Source organism: Papaver somniferum, chromosome 1, assembly GCF_003573695.1.
Source record: "Papaver somniferum cultivar HN1 chromosome 1, ASM357369v1, whole genome shotgun sequence".
NCBI classification, from domain to species: Eukaryota; Viridiplantae; Streptophyta; class Magnoliopsida; order Ranunculales; family Papaveraceae; genus Papaver; species Papaver somniferum.
Genome location: NC_039358.1, coordinates 121,379,534 through 121,394,124, shown reverse-complemented (window position 1 = coordinate 121,394,124; position 14,591 = coordinate 121,379,534). Strand labels below are relative to the sequence as shown.

At 39.9% G+C, this 14,591-nt stretch overlaps 1 protein-coding gene across 1 annotated transcript; it reads right to left on the bottom strand.

The window, feature by feature from the left end:
- Positions 1-1,618: 1,618 nt before the first annotated feature.
- LOC113350060 (protein NYNRIN-like) lies at positions 1,619-2,370 on the bottom strand. The gene is made up of 2 exons (XM_026594132.1): positions 2,273-2,370; positions 1,619-2,159 (listed from the first exon to the last, which is right to left on the bottom strand). The coding sequence occupies exons 1-2, from the start codon at positions 2,368-2,370 to the stop codon at positions 1,619-1,621; spliced, it is 639 nt and encodes a 212-aa protein (XP_026449917.1).
- Between the last annotated feature and the right edge of the window lie 12,221 nt (positions 2,371-14,591).

Genomic DNA, 14,591 nt, shown 5'->3' with positions numbered 1-14,591 from the left:
CTACAGACTCATCGATTGATTGCTCTAGATAAGTCCCGCAAAGCCTATGAAGAACATAAGGAGACACTAGATATGGCTCAAGAGGAATGTGCTTCTAGTGAGGGTATGCACAAGATTCATCAAGTATTAGAAGAGGTGCGTAGTGCTTACACCAATTCCACTACTCAGTACGGTGAGGCACAATTGATGATCACTACCAGTTTTTTTTTTTTTTTTTAGGGATTCGTAAAATAATCGTTGTCTTGGGTATTGTGTTATTTTAATTATATATATGAGAGTTTGTTTTGGTTAATCTCAGTAAATACTCCTTGAGTCTTCTTCTTTTTTTTTTCTTTTTTTTTGGTTTGGTTTATGGCTAATCGCGTGAGGTTAGTTCTGGAAGTGGAGTATCTAAATCGCCTTTTCCGGGTGATGTGCCTTGCTCGGGATACTTTTGAGATTGAGAACTCGAGTTGGCATGAACAACTGTCCGTTGCGGATCATCTAGTGAGGAAGATTCAAAGTGAGGACGGTTTTCCTGACATAACCCTTTTAGAATATTGTGGTTATTTCCGTGAGCAACGTCTGACCACCCATTTTCGATGTGTTGAGGCGGACCATAGTATTAGGTCCATTGAGATGGCTCTTGCTGAAGTTCATATGGCACTTAGTATGTTACCATAATTAATAATTAATAATAATAATGATTTTTTTTGTATATAGTCTAGGTATTCGCAGACGAAAAAGGATTAGTAATAATGGAAGAATCAATCAGTGTTTTATGTTTGTCTCTTAAGAATCAAAAAATTGAATTGGTGCAAGCTACTGTTGCTGGACATGCCCGACTCGTTCGTCAATGTGAAGAATTATTTGATGTTAGCCAAATGCAATACCTTCATGCAATGGATCTGTATGTGGATCGTCTAAGTGCTAGTCGGATCAACCCTTCCATAGAAAACGTTATGGCTTCGGGTGAAGCTTCTGAGGCGTTTGTTAATGCTCGTGTCCGGATGGAGCGTAGAGAAAGCGACTTGGTTGTTGCGCGCGGCATATTGAGGCGCGCGAACTCAGTCCTATCTTTAGTTCTTTGACTTAATGGATTTTGCCATAGAGTGTATTGCTTTATTTGTTCTGTGTATTATGTCGGATGTTTATGAATATATTACTTATGTTAATTTCTATGTATTGTATGCACGCATGGCTTCCTTTAGGAGTATTCCCTCTTACAAAGCCGACACTTATATTGTGCTTATAATACCTTTCACGGTCTTAGTAAGCTTTACTTGCAGAACTTAGTTGGCTTTGAAGTTTTAGTGTACTTAATTGGTCATACACAAAATCTAGCCATACTTAGAGCTATTGATACACTTCATCAGTCATGTAAGGGTATTATCCAGACTCAGGGCTATGGGTGCATTTCATTGGGTCATGCACAGAACTTAGCTCTTTCCAGAGTTATTGGTGCGATTCATTGAGTCGTACACGAGACTTAGTCCTTTCTGGGACTATTGGTGCACTTCATTAAGCCGTGCATAGAACCTAGTCCTTTTTGGGACTATTGGTGTACTTCATTGAGCCGTACACAAGACTTAGTCCTTTCTGGGACTATTGGTGCACTTCATTAAGCCATGCACGGAACTTAGTAGACAGTCGAAGTATGAAACTTGATTCCATATTGATTCGACAATTCTTTCACTGTTTGATTAACAAAAGAGGTACCATTATCCGAGCGGATAATCATAGGTGCACCGAATCGACATATGATATGTTCTATGACGAATGCAGCAATCGTGGCACCTGAGTAATCCCGGAGCGGAATGGCTTCAACCCATTTGGAAGAATATTCAGTCGCAGTGATGATATAATTATGTCGTCCGAATGAAGTCGAGCTTATTTTCCAAATAATATCGAGCCTCCAACTATGGAAAGGCCAAGGGGTCACGACACTATGCAGCAGGGTATGCGGAGAGCGGATTAGTAGTCCATGGCTTTGACATTGCTGGAAATTCTTTACATGTTCGGCTGTATCAAATTCCATCGTAGGCCAGTAAAACCCCTCTTCATACAACTGTAGGAAAAGCTTTCTCATACCTTGGTGTTCAGCATTGTGAGTTGTAGCCATAACTATCTCTGCTTCTTCTTGTGATAAACAACGGAATATCTTGTCCCCAAAAATCTTTCTATAGAGGATGCCTCACTCAAAAAGAATCGTCCGGATTTCCTTTGAATTTTTAGCGCATCTTGTATGTTCAGCGGCAAGCGTTCATGCTGGAGGAAATCTATATAAGGTTACCTCCAGTCCTCTGCTTCCACACTACATACTTCTGTTTGTTGTTGGGGCGCTTGACAATCTTCAGATTTATCCTGGACTACTGCCGCTTGGACTACCATGTTTGGTCAGTATACGCCCATCCTCTGCAATCGGCGGTTAACGGGATTCCTCCTGTCTGTCCGCATGACTCTTCATGAACACGATTCAGTATTTCTTGCGCTCCTACCTTTCCTACACACCGCGATAAAGCACCTCCGGATGTTCGAAAGTATAACGCTCCTCGGACTACAACAAATTGTTTTAGCACTTTAATGGGAAATAACTGATCATCCGCTTCTCTAGTTAAATCTTCGATATATGTTGTTCTCCAATCATCTTTCAATTCGAACGCTGCATCTTCTTTCCACGTGTTGGGTAATTCCCTTCTTTTCACCACTAGGTTCCTTCGTCGGCTTCGTTCAATTGTAGTTTTGCTGCTAAGGTAGCTAACGCGTCCGCGTGTTTGTTGGTGGATCTTCCAGTATGCTCAATAACGATGATTCCTATCATCGCTATCAGTTCTTCGGCTTCCGCTCGGTATAGTGCCAAGTGCGCCTCTTTTACCTGGAAGTCACCTGATACTTGGTTTGGGACTAGATTCGAGTCTCCCTTGATGTCAATTGCCCATAAATTGAGCTCTTCATCCATTCGTAATCCGAGAATCAATGCTTCATACTCTGCCACATTATTTCTACATTCAAAGTCTAGCTTGAAAGCGAATGATAACAGTTCTCTTTTGGGTGTCTCAAATACTATCCCCGCTCCTCCATAAGAGCCATATGATGAACCACCAAAGAAAATTGTCCAGCGTTCTTCCTCCTCGACTTCTGAAACTTTTCCAGATATTTCATCACTTATTTCCGTCATATCCATACCTGGGAATGCAACCAATAAATCTGCAAATGCTTGCCCGCTTATTCCTTTAGACCGCTGATATTTTAGATCAAATTCAGATAGTTGTAGTAGTCAGCGGGCTGTCCTTCCGGATAACACTGGTTTTGTTGCCGGATAAGCGATTTGATTAGCAGTTGCTACCACTATGGTTTCATGAGCGATCAGATAAGACCGTAATTTTTGCGTGTCATATATGAGCGCTAAGCATGCTTGCTCTGCTTTTGAATATCTGAACTCCGCGTCTCTAAACCCTCTGCTGATATAGTGAATCGGGCATAGCTGATCGTTGCCGAGGTCTTGAGCCAACAGTGCCCCAATCGCCATATTGGTGAATGTTGTGTATAGGTAGATGGGTTCGCCTTTGACAGGGGGTCGTAGGACCCACACGCTGATTAGACATTATTTGAGTTTCTGAAAGGCTCTCTCTTGATCATCTTCCCATTCGAATTGCCTATTTTTCTTCAATAGCGGTGTGAATGCACACAGTAATTATGCCAACCCAGGGATAAATCTCCGGACGTAAGACACTCTGCCTATAAAAGTTTGTAACTCTTTTACATTTGCGGGTGACCTCATAGTGGTTATCGCTTCAACCTTATCCGGATCAATCTATATCCCCTTGTCTGTAACAACGAACCCTAATAATTTTCCAGAAGTGACTCCAAAGGCGCATTTGAGAGGATTCATCTTTAAGTGATACTTTCTACATCTGTTGAAAACACGCCTTAAGTGGTCGAGATGATCTTCTCGTGCTCGGAATTTTACCACCACATCATCTATGTAAACTTCCATAATTTGATGCGTCATGTCGTGGAAGATAGCCACCATTTCCCGTTGGTAGGTTTCGTCCGCGTTCTTTAACCCAAACGACATCACAGCGTAATAGAAATTATCGTACTGGGTTTGGAAGGCCGTCTTATATGCATCTTCTGCAGACACCTTGACTTGGTTGTATCCGCTAAACCCATCCATGAAAGAAAACATACCATATTTGCACGTGTTATTGACCATTGTATCTATGTTTGGCACTGGGAAGTCGTCTTTAGGGCACGCTCGATTCAGATCTCAATAGTCGACACAACATCGGACCTTTCCGTTCTTCTTTGCTACCGGTACGATATTTGCCAGCCACACGGGGTGTTGGATTGGTTTAATGAATTTGGCTTTCAGCAACTTCTCCACCTCTTCCTTGATTGCCAATTCTATTTTCTCCGGGAAGTTACGACTTTGTTGCTTGACTGGCTTGTACTCGGGTGAGACGTTGAGGTTGTGCGCGATCAAACTGCTATCGAGATCTGGCATTTCGTCATACGTAAATGCGAACACATCTCTGTATTCACGAAGTAGCTTAATCATCCGCGACTTTTCTTCCCCTTCCAGATGTTTACTGATGCGTACACAACGGGGTTCGCCTTCCGAGCTAAGGTTTACTTCTTCTAACCCGTCGAGGGATTTGATCGATTTTTTCCTTTTCCTCAGGAAAATTTTATATTATTTCTTCTTCCGAAATAATAGGCTCTACTTCTTCCTGTAAATCCTCAATTACTGGGGTCGCCTCCATCATCTCTTCATCCGCCGATGACATAGCGCAGTCATGCTAACAGTTGGAGGCTTCCCCGACTAATTTCTATAAGCGATAGACATGTCCTCCATCTGGCCGCGAGAAACGCTTGAACTGAATATTATTTGTCTCGGCTACAACTCTATTATTTCCCGTGACAGGTCCCATTCGTGATGGACTAAAAACTGGCTTAGCCTTCCCTTTTGTTTTCTCTTCAGGTTGTAATTCTTCCCATTTTGGGAGGGGTGTTAGATGCTCCGGATGTTCTTCCTGATCCGTAACTGGCTGCGTATAGAAGACCGCATCCGCCATGTAGGCCTCCCCCGGTCCGAATGGGTTTCCTGTGGCGGGGATCCGGAATTGCTTTCCTCCGATATTGGTTTTGACACATTGGTGATAAGTCGATGCTACTACCTTGTGATTCAAAATCCATCCTCGCCCTAGTAGCACATGGAAAGTAGTGTCGTCCTCAAGTACATAGAAGGGAGTGAGTGCTCTAATGGGCCCGATTTTCATCATCAAATGCACTATGCCAATCGCCGTCTAGGTCTGTCCTCCAAATCCTCTTACAGTCGTCGAGCATCTTAATTGCTATCTTTGACACTCCTAAGGACTCCAATATGTGTAGTGAAATTAAGTTGAGGGAAACTCCTCCATCTATGAAAGCTCGCTTGAGAGGTTGTTTGTTGATAAAAGTTGTCAGATATAGAGGACGAAGGTGCTCTCCCGGGTAGCATATATCTTCATCCGTAAAGGTGATAGCTTCTCTGGGTATTGGTTTATACGCTTTTCCGGATGCAATTGATGTGATAGCCTTGGATGCTTCGCGGATCTGGTTCTCACTGAAACAGAGGGAATCAAAGAACTGTTGAGCTAAAATAGTTTGAGCAAATTTGCTAACAATTCTATTAGTATATGGGAACGCGACCGTCTCAGAAGCTTCGCATGCTTCTTCTTCTTCCACCTCCTCCCAAGGTATCCAAGCTTCTCCTCCGTAAGCTCGTGTAAAATCATCATAACTTGATGTTGAGGATGCGGGTTTCTCTTGATGCTTTGCTCCCCTATATCCAACTTGCCTCTAGATCGTTTCCTTTGCACAATATAACGTACGGAGAAACACTCCACAGTCGGATGATGAACTCTCCTGTGATAATGGCAATATCGCTCGTGCATCTTATTTGTCGTGGTAGGCTCTGTGGGTACAGGCGGTAGGATTTCTTCTTTATTTGCCACTCATTGCTCCAGAAGTCCTATTATCTGTTCTCTGCTGCATGGTAGCGGTGGTGGCGGATTGGATTTTCCTCCATCCGTTCTTCCTCCTCTTCTACCAGACTGTCCTCCGCGATAAGAGCCAAAAGCAACCCCTTCTTTTCCTCTATCGCTTCCTTGATCGTTAAAAGCTAGTGCGGATGCAGTATTAACATAGTGCAATTGCCAAGTATGACCGCTTTCCCCAGAATTCATAACGTCCGCACAATCTGAGATCCGCGCCGCAGCTTTCTCAACCTCTACAAAGGTTTGGAATTTGAAGTTCGTTAAGTTTAACCGAAAAATGGCATCCATTCCTCGGATGTAGATCTCTGCTAATCGCTCTTCTGGGATGTCTTCATGACATTCTAGTGTGAAATCTCGGAAGCGAGTGATATACTTTCCGATTTCTTCCCCTACCCGTTGGGTACATATTTCTAAATCTATTATTGTGACTCTTCTTTGCGCGGAATAGAACTTCTTCAAAAATAGTTGCACCATAGCGGACCATGAACTAATGTTACCGGGTTTCAATTTATCGTACCAGGTAAAAGCGTTATCCGTGAGTGATTTGGGAATTCTCTCACACAAAGGCTTCATCCTGAGCGTATGCATTCATTGCTGATATGAAGCGACTGACATGCTCTCAGGCATTTCGTTTTCCTCCATATGTTTTAAACTTTGGTGATGTGTAATCCTCAGGGTATAGTTATTCGGAAACTTCTACTGAATATGGGGGTTCCAGCGAGTCAAAAGCATCGTGCCTTGTCATTCGGTAGTTAGCTTCCAAGTATTATGCAATCGCGTCTTCCGTCATATCCGGAATGGTACCTCTCATATTGACTGCTTTAGTGGTTGTCGCGTTTTGTTCTCTTGCTCGCTTAAGATATTGATGCGTGTCGTAACCACAATAAATTAATCAATATATTTCCCACTAATTAACTGGTAATATAGCGGTAGTAAAGATCGTTCCCACAGAGATCTGTGCAATTGATATGTTATTTGAGTCAGCAAAATAAAGTAAAAGACAATGGAGGGTTGGATTATGGAATAAAATAAATAAAAATAAACAAATAAGAAAGGAAAGAGATGATCAAAGAATCCTTCTCCATTACCAAGCGATAACTGAGTTAGAATACTTATTTATCTTTCCTTAGAATCATTCATCACCAACCGTAGAATAACAGCTAGATCAGTGTTATCCCCAAAACTCCTTCTATCACTGGATACGGAAGTTCTCGACTACCAGATTCTATTCAACGAACCATCAAGTAGTAGATCACTCAAGGTGTAATCCAGTCGAATGCTTTAAGCTTTGTGAATTTATGTTGATCCCAGTAGTTGAACTCTTAGATCAAGGTCCACTTGCTGATGTTGTCTTCACTCGCAATTGCTCCACAAAATCCCTTTGCAAGGTCTCGCAATTTCTACTTGTGTATGAATTATTCGACGATTACTTATCTCCTAACCCAATACTAGCAATAGAACAATTAATAGATCAATCTAGCATGCACTCCAAATCAATCCAATAATCACTCATATACATTAATTATGGTAAAGACAAACGATAACATGATTAAAACTCCGAACAAACTTGTATATCAAAGAAAACTTCACGCTAGAACATTGAATTCATCCTTAATCAATGGAATTTAGTTACACATGGATTTACTAAAATTCATAAAATTGAATATAAAATAAGAAGAAAATAGCTAGGTTTCCCCTAAAGGGTAAACCCTGAGATATGGATTAAGAACCTTTCCCCTCTCTTTATTTTTTTCTCTCTGGAAGTGTCTCTAAGCTGCGGCTGTAACAAGGCTATTTATAGGCCTTCAAGTCCTCAAATTCCGAATCTGATAAGCACCCACCTTTACACGTTTTAATCTCCTCCGTTCACCACTAAATCGTAGCGCACAAAACTTTATTTAATGTCGGCAGCTCCTATCCTTTTTACTGACTTTCCGTTCACACTACCCAAACAGCGTACATCCCATACCAATCTGTACTGTTCTAAAACTCAAAATCACCGCTTAATCTCCACCATCGATCAACAACATTGACAGCTGCAGTATAATTTCTTTCTCTATTTTCGGTCTGTGAAACTCTTTCCAAATGTCAATCCAATCCGAACTCATTCCTTCCTGGCTTCTCGTGAACTCCTCCGCCAAACGAGATAATCTCGTTGTTCTTCCTCGGTCCCACCATCAAACCATTCATTCTCAGCAGCCACCACTGAACCATGATCATCGTGAATCATCTGCCAAACATGACAGACGAACCCGGGCTCTTCTTTATTCTCTTACCATCATCATCCATGAACAGCGACCTACAACCTCTTCTAACGGGAACCAGCCATCGGTATTCATCATGATCATCACTGGAAGCAACCAATACCGCCTCCGTCTTTGTAGTCACCAGCAATATCACTGCCTTCGAAGTCACGGCTCCAAACTCCATTTCGAGAGTAACCCATGTCTTTAATCACATTCAGCAATCCACTGTTACATATTCCAGATCGAACCCTTAACAATCACCATTAACTACCTTCGGTACGGAAACATGAGATTGGCCGGGAAATTCATCATGTTCTGTTGACGGGAAAGAAGATGGTGGTGGCAGCCCTGAACTGAATGGCCGGGTGCCCTTAGCACTATTTGAATTCTAACTTCCCCTCAGTAAATGACATGACTTCCTTTAGCGGTTCCTTTAAGATAGCCCACCCCTTAACAGAATTACTACCCCTTAACTGATCCTGGGTGCCAATAGCTCGTGTCCTGGCAAATGACCATTTTGTCCTTTTGATCTTCCAAGTTCTTGTTTTACTCGTAACTTTTTCATACGAACTCGGAATGACTTTGTTCTTTCACCATTGACTTCATCTTCTCATCCTCTACAGAATGATGACTAGAAATATTCAATTTGAACGAGTTCCAATTGGTCTTTGTCCCTTCTTCACTTGTAAACTTCACTTTTATATCTATTTTCACTTCTTTTCGGAAGATTCACCTAACAAAAGACAATAAATAGAAAAGTAACATAATACAAGATAATATGCAAGAAATATAACTAAAACAAGTACGGAATTGACACTCTAAACATGTAAATTAAGCACGTATCAAATTCCCCCACACTTGGCTTTTGCTAGTCCTCGAGCAAACTACCTTAAACAAATACAACAACTCCCTGTCGTTGAGGTTACGGTTGCACTTAGCATGTGCAACATGCCTTTAAACCTCTAGGTGTCCCTAGTGGACGAGTTATAGTCTCGTGAGGGTTTACCAGAGATATACCCACAAAACCTACTCCATCTTCAAAGCGCTCCAGCGTCCCAAGCATCCAAAGAGCTATGAGGACATAGAGTTTCTGCATGCTAGTAATAAGAAGTTAGAAATGCCAAAGAACATATTCTCATTCTTAAATATTGAGTGAGAAATAACCACACCATAATGAGAGAACGCGTGTTTGAGAGCGATCAATAAGCATTTCGCCTCGACTTCTGCCTCACTTATAAGGATTTTATGATAATTGCACTCAATAAGACGACTTGTTTATGAGTCTCACATGTGTGTAGGTAGGAATGAAGAGAGAATCTTACACACGTTGAATGGTGTGAAAGAAACCTTCCGGATTATTTCTGGAGACCCCACAAGATCGTGGGAAATAAAAGACTTTTTTTGATGATCTCTAAGAAAGGAAATTAACCATTATTATTAAAAATAGAGGATGAGAGTACTTACCACCTTCACATCTGATTGCAATGATGATAACACCACTCTCACAACATCCAATAAAAACGTACTTTTCAGCTCGTCTTCTTCATCTTTTTGGTCTTCGTCTTCGGTCTTCAACTGTTGATGATAAACTCTTGAACTTCTTAAAACTCTAACAATTTGTAACTTTTTTTCTCAATTTCCTTGTTGCTTGAAACTTATTTATATATTTTTCTTCCCCACGGCATTATTGATAAAATAACAACCTAAATGCAAATCTTTTTGTATTTTCTCTTTTCTTCTTCTTTTTTTTTTCCCTTTTTTTACTATTTTTTTTTTGTATTTTTTTTCTTTTGTCTTTTTTTTTTCTTTTTGATAAAAAGATTGCAATTACAAAAATAATAATGAAATTAAAATAACATGTCCATGAAAGAATTACTTTACCACTTTGTTCTTCACAACTTGTATTGTTTTCGTATCATAAACTTCAATAACTCTCATCTTTTGATTTTCTTCGCTCTTGTAAATAAGTCTTCATACTTAGATATAGAATTCCGCTCCTTATTTGTAAGTCTTCAACATGTATAAAAATCTGCTCATTGTATGTTGCTTTACTCGGATATGAAATTTCGCTCTTCCTTGAATTGTTGCTTGTAAACCTCAAACGTCTTCAATTTTTCTTGTAGATTTTGATGTCGCTCCGCTTGTTGTTGATGATGGTGTTTCTATGGATTTGTTGTTGGCGAGAGAGAGAATGGTGCTAACTACAAATCAAACTACAAGAAGATGGTTTTCGTCTATAGACGTCACCCTCATGATTGACAAAATTAGCACTCGAGAGATCATAAATAGTGCTGAAAATGGTGTGAAGTTGGGTAGCTCACCATTCTACCCGGAATTAACGTACGGTGACACACACTTAAAAGAAAGCTCTTTAGTCTGCTACAAAGAAAATTTGGTTTGGTGCCTCTATTGCTTTTAAAATAGGTAGTCTCCACTAATGACTGATCAGCAACTCTAATAATGCATTTCTCCCTGTCCCTCATTTGCATCACCGACATGATTAAATCCATTATTTAACACTCTAACAAGTAAGAAATCCAACGTAGTTCCCTAACACTTCCAAGTTCATTTATGTCGGTCAGAATTCTCTATGTAAACATACCTAGAAGTATGCTAGTGACTCTAAAATCTCTACAATTTGGAGGTTTTTATGCAATTTTTTTTAAAAAACTCTACATGCAAAATATTCAAACACTCCCCCACACTTAAACTTTACATTGTCCTCAATGTAATTAACTCGTCCTAAGTAACGTCAAGGTGGGAAACCCTAATATGATATGCAAAAGAAGAAAAAATAAAAACAAAAGGATAGAAAATACAAAACCTATAGGTTGCCTCCCATTCAGCGCTTAGTTTAACGTCCTCAGCCTGACCTTCTCGTTATCGGCCATACACCAACAATCTGAAAATATGGTAGTCTGCCCAGAAAACGATCTGTAATTCTAGTAACAACTTCATAAAAACATTATCACAAGATATAAATATTGAAGCTATCACTTTATTGAAGTTTCCCCCACACTTAGTCCTTTCTACACTCGGAAGTGGATAGAGAACATAGAATTCAGGAACTTCAAAAGGGTCTTCAGCTAGGTGAACCTGCACACTATTAGAATCAAACACATCAAGTGGTGGATACTTAGAAGCAAAATAATCCGTTAAAACTTTGGAAGCACATAACTCCAATCCTAAGTGAGGTATTTTCCTAAAAGCCATGTTAACAACTCTTTGAGAAGCTACTTCAGTTGGATGGAAATGATCGATAGATATAGAATTACGTAAAGGATTAGACAAACCTTGTTCTAGATCCTCATATTTTAACTTTAGTGAAATATTTACCTCAAGTATATCACGGTCCTCTATCAAACTCTTAATTTCTGCTTCAACCGAAATCTCAGCATCATTATATTCCCTGGAAAGCTCAATTGGGTCTTCCACAAAATCAATCAATTCGGTTTCATTCTCAATCTCTATCTCTTCAACAATCTCATCATCGAAATCGAAATCCTCTTCAAAATCGTCATTGTCACAACGACGTTGAAATTCCATTTCTATGACCCTGTCAATTTCTTGAAGAGTCTCTTCCGATGCTCCAGTTTCCTCCAATTGGTTGTATCGCGCATAAAGTTTTTTGACGTTAATGCGCTTTCCACCATTAATAGAGTTTCTAGTCTGTATCTCCTCTTTTGGAAAGAGTGAAGGAAAAGCACGGTGAAGAGGAGTATATTCCAAGTTCTCTGTATGCACATTACTAGAAAACAATTGATCAGAAGCATAACTATCCTTCCATCCTTGTGATTGTTCACTTACATGCCCGTCATAAGGTTGTTGACATGTATGAGAATATTCGTAAGGTTCCGTGTGATATGGTTGGTAGTTGTTATAAGAGTGAGATTGAAATCCATATTGATTACCATTGTCATATGTCTGATCTTATGATCCGTACATGTTATTTCCGTAAGGAAACATGACGACTCACAAGAAATAGAGAAAATAAAACAAAAATCTAAAAACAAAAAAAAGCTAAACAAATAACAAATCAATTAGCAACTGCTCCCCGGCAGCGGCGCCAAAATTTGATGCGTGTCGTAACCACAACAAATTAATCAATATATTTCCCACTAATTAACTAGTAATATATCGGTAGTAAGGATCATTCCCACAGAGAGCTGTAATTGATATGTTATTTGAGTCAGCAAAATAAAGTAAAAGACGATGGAGGGTTGGATTATGGAATAAAATAAATAAAAATAAACAAATAAGAAAGGAAAGAGATGATCAAAGAATCCTTCGCCGTTACCAAGCGATAATTGGGTTAGAATACTTATTTATCTTTCGTTAGAATCATTCATCACCAACCGTAGAATAACATCTAGATCAGTGTTATCCCCAAAACTCCTTCTATCACTGGATACAGAAGTTCTCGACTACCAGATTCTATTCAACGAACCACCAAGTAGTAGATCACTCAAGGTGTAATCCAGTCGAATGCTTTAAGCTTTGTGAATTTAGGTTGATCCCAGTAGTTGAACTCTTAGATCAAGGTCCACTTGTTGATGTTGTCTTCACTCGCAATTGCTCCACAAAATCCCTTTGCAAGGTCTCGCAATTTCTACTTGTGTATGAATTATTCGACGATTACTTATCTCCTAACCCAATACTAGCAATAGAACAATTAATAGATCAATCTAGCATGCACTCCAAATCAATCCAATAATCACTCATATACATTAATTATGGTAAAGACAAACGATAACATGATTAAAACTCCGAACAAACTTGTATATCAAAGAAAGCTTCACGCTAGAACATTGAATTCATCCTTAATCAATGGAATTTAGTTACACATGGATTTACTAAAATCCATAAAATTTAAATTAAAAATAAGAAGAGAATAGCTAGGTTTCCCCTAAAGGGGTAAACCCTGAGATATGGATTAAGAACCTTTCCCCTCTCTTTATTTTTTTCTCTCTGGAAGTGTCTCTAAGCTGCGGCTGTAACAAGGCTATTTATAGGCCTTCAAGTCCTCAAATTCCGAATCTGATAAGCACCCACCTTTACACGTTTTAATCTCCTCCGTTCACCACTAAATCGTAGCGCACAAAACTTTATTTAATGTCGGCAGCTCCTATCCTTTTTACTGACTTTCCGTTCACACTACCCAAACAGCGTACATCCCATACCAATCTGTACTGTTCTAAAACTCAAAATCACCGCTTAATCTCCACCATCGATCAACAACATTGACAGCTGCAGTATAATTTCTTTCTCTATTTTCGGTCTGTGAAACTCTTTCCAAATGTCAATCCAATCCGAACTCATTCCTTCCTGGCTTCTCGTGAACTCCTCCGCCAAACGAGATAATCTCGTTGTTCTTCCTCGGTCCCACCATCAAACCATTCATTCTCAGCAGCCACCACTGAACCATGATCATCGTGAATCATCTGCCAAACATGACAGACGAACCCGGGCTCTTCTTTATTCTCTTACCATCATCATCCATGAACAGCGACCTACAACCTCTTCTAACGGGAACCAGCCATCGGTATTCATCATGATCATCACTGGAAGCAACCAATACCGCCTCCGTCTTTGTAGTCACCAGCAATATCACTGCCTTCGAAGTCACGGCTCCAAACTCCATTTCGAGAGTAACCCATGTCTTTAATCACATTCAGCAATCCACTGTTACATATTCCAGATCGAACCCTTAACAATCACCATTAACTACCTTCGGTACGGAAACATGAGATTGGCCGGGAAATTCATCATGTTCTGTTGACGGGAAAGAAGATGGTGGTGGCAGCCCTGAACTGAATGGCCGGGTGCCCTTAGCACTATTTGAATTCTAACTTCCCCTCAGTAAATGACATGACTTCCTTTAGCGGTTCCTTTAAGATAGCCCACCCTTAACAGAATTACTACCCCTTAACTGATCCTGGGTGCCAATAGCTCGTGTCCTGGCAAATGACCATTTTGTCCTTTTGATCTTCCAAGTTCTTGTTTTACTCGTAACTTCTTCATACGAACTCGGAATGACTTTGTTCTTTCACCATTGACTTCATCTTCTCATCCTCTACAGAATGATGACTAGAAATATTCAATTTGAACGAGTTCCAATTGGTCTTTGTCCCTTCTTCACTTGTAAACTTCACTTTTATATCTATTTTCACTTCTTTTCGGAAGATTCACCTAACAAAAGACAATAAATAGAAAAGTAACATAATACAAGATAATATGCAAGAAATATAACTAAAACAAGTACGGAATTGACACTCTAAACATGTAAATTAAGCACGTATCAAATTCCCCCACACTTGGCTTTTGC

Excerpts from the sequence above, each read along its gene's own strand:
- LOC113350060 (XM_026594132.1), bottom strand. The coding sequence starts at position 2,370 with ATGGTAGTCCAAGCGGCAGTAGTCCAGGATAAATCTGAAGATTGTCAA. Across the intron at positions 2,160-2,272 it reads GTGGAAGCAGAGGACTGGAG|AAAGATTTTTGGGGACAAGA; the intron begins GTAACCTTATAT and ends CATCCTCTATAG.